The sequence below is a fragment of the Pygoscelis adeliae genome, unplaced genomic scaffold, assembly GCF_000699105.1.
Source record: "Pygoscelis adeliae isolate BGI_AS28 unplaced genomic scaffold, ASM69910v1 Scaffold610, whole genome shotgun sequence".
NCBI classification, from domain to species: Eukaryota; Metazoa; Chordata; class Aves; order Sphenisciformes; family Spheniscidae; genus Pygoscelis; species Pygoscelis adeliae.
Genome location: NW_008824008.1, coordinates 23,658 through 27,062, shown reverse-complemented (window position 1 = coordinate 27,062; position 3,405 = coordinate 23,658). Strand labels below are relative to the sequence as shown.

The window sequence follows — 3,405 nt, the reverse complement described above, 5'->3', positions numbered from 1 at the left end:
ATGTTTATCGGCGGCCTTAGCTGGGACACTACAAAGAAAGATCTGAAGGACTATTTCTCTAAATTTGGTGAAGTTGTAGACTGCACTCTGAAGTTAGATCCCATCACTGGGCGATCGAGAGGTTTCGGCTTTGTACTCTTCAAAGAATCAGAGAGCGTAGATAAGGTAGTATTAATGTAATGAAACAACATGTTCAATTTTAGATAGCAAAGATACAGCACTAAAATTATTGTATGCATAGGTGTTTGTATGTGATCTGTTAAAGATGATTCTGGGATACATATTTAAGATGCTTATTGAAATGCTTTTTTCCTAAACCTCTTACTCATGATGCAGTGGCCAGGACGAGCAGTGATGCCCAAACTATGGCTTTGGGTACTTACAGGGGAGTGTACTGCAAGCCACTGGACTTGAGCACTTTAAAAATACTGTATATAAATATCTGCTGCCTACTACTGTGAAAGCAGTAATTTACAAAGAACTTCAAGTCTTTGCATTCCAGAGCTGCAATGTGAATCCCTAGAGTAGAGCCAGTGGCTTTGATGGATTTGGGCTTTATCCAAGCAAAAATAAGTTGTTAACCTTTCTAAAATGCTGTTGACATAGCACACTGAAAAGTTTCCATCTTCACTGACCTTTGGTTATCTAAAGTACAGATTCTTTACTTCATGAGGTTTGAGGATGGGATTGTAGCGTACTTTCTGAGAAATGTTACACTCTTGCCTCCCTTGGGTGATACATGGCACCAGGTGACTCTTGAAAGGCTTTGTCAGAACTGTCTATGTTGGATAGTGATCAAAATCATGTAACTGTTTAGTTTTGTGCAACAAATTATTGCTGTAATCAGAGTATTGAAATTGAAGCAATAGCATTAACAAAAACTAAGTATAAAATAACTGGGCCTTGCTCGAAACATCAGTGAAATGTTTAGCTTGAACCACGAGTAAGATTGTGTTTTAATTTTCCACAGGTCATGGACCAGAAAGAACATAAGCTGAATGGAAAGGTCATTGATCCAAAAAGAGCTAAAGCCATGAAAACAAAAGAACCTGTTAAAAAGATTTTTGTTGGGGGCTTATCTCCAGACACTCCTGAGGAGAAAATAAGGGAATATTTTGGAGGTTTTGGTGAGGTATGTGGTGAAATAAACTGCTTATACTTATAGGACTTGTTCTGTCTTCACAAATTTAGTAATAAAAAGCAGCCCCCAAATGCAACTTGTGTGGACGCTACTGTAAGCTTAATGGCCAGTGTAGCTCCATGTGTCTTAGTAGTCAGAATTTTAATAAGGGTACTAATTACAGGCTTTGAGTTGCATAAACTGGGTTAATGGAAGGAGGAGGAGCTGGAATAAGTCAGTCAGGAACTGATTCATGGGATGTCTGACAGTCTTGACTGGGACAGGCATGGGAGGCAACGTTTTTGAGCATGCTGCTTTGGTCAGTTGGGTGAGATGCTCTTCATCCACCCCATCTTATCTGCTATGGCACAGATTCAGATAGTTTACCTAAATTCTGTGCAACTGTAGTCTCTGTCTCTCTCTGTCCCCAGTTTTTGGTGGTGCAGATGAACGAAATATCACTGCAGTCCTTAAAAGCTGGCCTTGTATGAGCTTGGTACAGCTGCTGCTATCCTATTAGTTCTCAGATGTTGCCAGCATCAGGTCATGACAACTCTGTTGTCAGGGAATTCTGTTGTGAAATACCTGCCATCTTACTACCTTACAGACAGTTCATTCTGGACTATAGACTTTAACTGCTGTTTGTCTAGGCTGAAGTTTTGTGTGCCATATGTAAGGAGAACCTTACTCTGTGTTTGTAGTCAGGTGTAAAATTTGTTCTGTTTAACATAAAATTTTAGCAGCGTTGTGGATGAACAGAACTATGCACTTGCACAAAGCTACATCTTTTTCATACAAAACTTGAAGGTTTAGGTCTGCTCAAGGTTTGAAACACCTAGTTACTTCAGTCTTAACTGAGTTAAAACTGAAAGTCAAACTGAAGCTATTTATCCAGCACAACTAAAATATCCTTTGTGCGCCATATTTTGTATGAGTTCCTGAACGGGCAAATGAAACTATGAGTTAGAGGAAAAAAATCTTTTACACAATTACGAATGCTATTTCTGGTGAAGGTGGTATTTGTGATGGTTTGTAGTGATGCAAAGCCCTACAAAGGAGGCACATTATAGTATTCAAGTCTAAATAATTTTGATTAACAAATACAACCTCTTAGAAACATTTTTAAGTGACATGAATGGCAGGATAAAAGATAAAATCCGTGTCTTCTACCAGGTTGAATCGATAGAGCTCCCCATGGACAACAAAACTAACAAGAGGCGTGGATTTTGCTTCATTACTTTCAAGGAGGAGGAACCAGTGAAGAAAATAATGGAAAAGAAATACCACAATGTTGGGCTTAGTAAAGTAGGTGGAGTTTTTCCTAGAGAAACTGAACAATGACAATAGAGGGAATTACATTATCAGTTGCATCTGTTTGGGGATAATAGTCTGAAAGTACCTGTAACCATTATTTCTCACATGTAGGCATTATGCCTATGAAGTATTTATATAGGTGCTAGGAATAGGTTACTGTAATCTTAACTTCTGAGTTGAGGGGATTTCTGGTGAGGTTTTGTATTGCACCCCCTGTGGGGAAATGGCTGGGCCGCAGCGTATTTGTTCATTGTGAAGCTCCCACATTCTCTACCTGCGTGGTCAGAGTGCTGTGTCACTGATCCGCTGTATCAGGCTGCACCATGTTTTCCTGGTAGCTGGATCTTTGTGTGTTTAATATGGAAATACTTTGTTGTTTTAAGCAAAACATCAATTTATCTTAAGAGTGCTTCCAAAACTGAAATGAAATGGGAAGTTAGGCTTTCCTGTTGGAAGCTACATTCCTTTCAGAAACCTGGTTGAAATACAACCTAGTAACAAAAACTCGAATTGTAGCTGGCCTCTTCTTCATTAGATGAATATGTAGCGGAAGCTTCAGAACAGTTGAGTAAAAATGTTCACCATACTTTTGTAACTCAGATTTTATTTCACTTTTCCCAGATAAATAGACCTTAGAGGTCTATTTCAAAGGGAGAACAGAAAGACATACAAAGAAACGAGCATTCTTTTCAGAATTGGTTCTACTGGCAGAAAATTAGGAAACTTGAAATGTTTTTATAACGCCAGTGTCTTACAACTATTTTCAAGTTGGAGAGTATAAGCTATCCATTTTTTTTCAGGGAGAGCACCAGGGTGACCAAATCCTATTTTCTGCTTAGTGTTCTGTAAGTTTAAGAAATGGTTTTTGGGGGTTATCTTTGCTAATTGGATCTGACTTTAACTTTCTGTTTCCAGTGTGAAATAAAAGTAGCCATGTCAAAGGAACAGTACCAGCAGCAGCAGCAGTGGGG

General features: G+C 38.8%; 1 protein-coding gene across 1 annotated transcript in view; it reads left to right on the top strand.

The window, feature by feature from the left end:
• The window catches only part of HNRNPD (heterogeneous nuclear ribonucleoprotein D (AU-rich element RNA binding protein 1, 37kDa)), a 6,275-nt gene continuing 2,870 nt past the window's right edge, over positions 1–3,405 (top strand). Inside the window, exons 1-4 of the mRNA XM_009326003.1 lie at positions 1–165; positions 971–1,132; positions 2,294–2,425; positions 3,350–3,405. Of these exons, the coding sequence (XP_009324278.1) occupies positions 1–165; positions 971–1,132; positions 2,294–2,425; positions 3,350–3,405 (515 nt within the window). The remainder of the gene's footprint in view (positions 166–970; positions 1,133–2,293; positions 2,426–3,349) is intronic.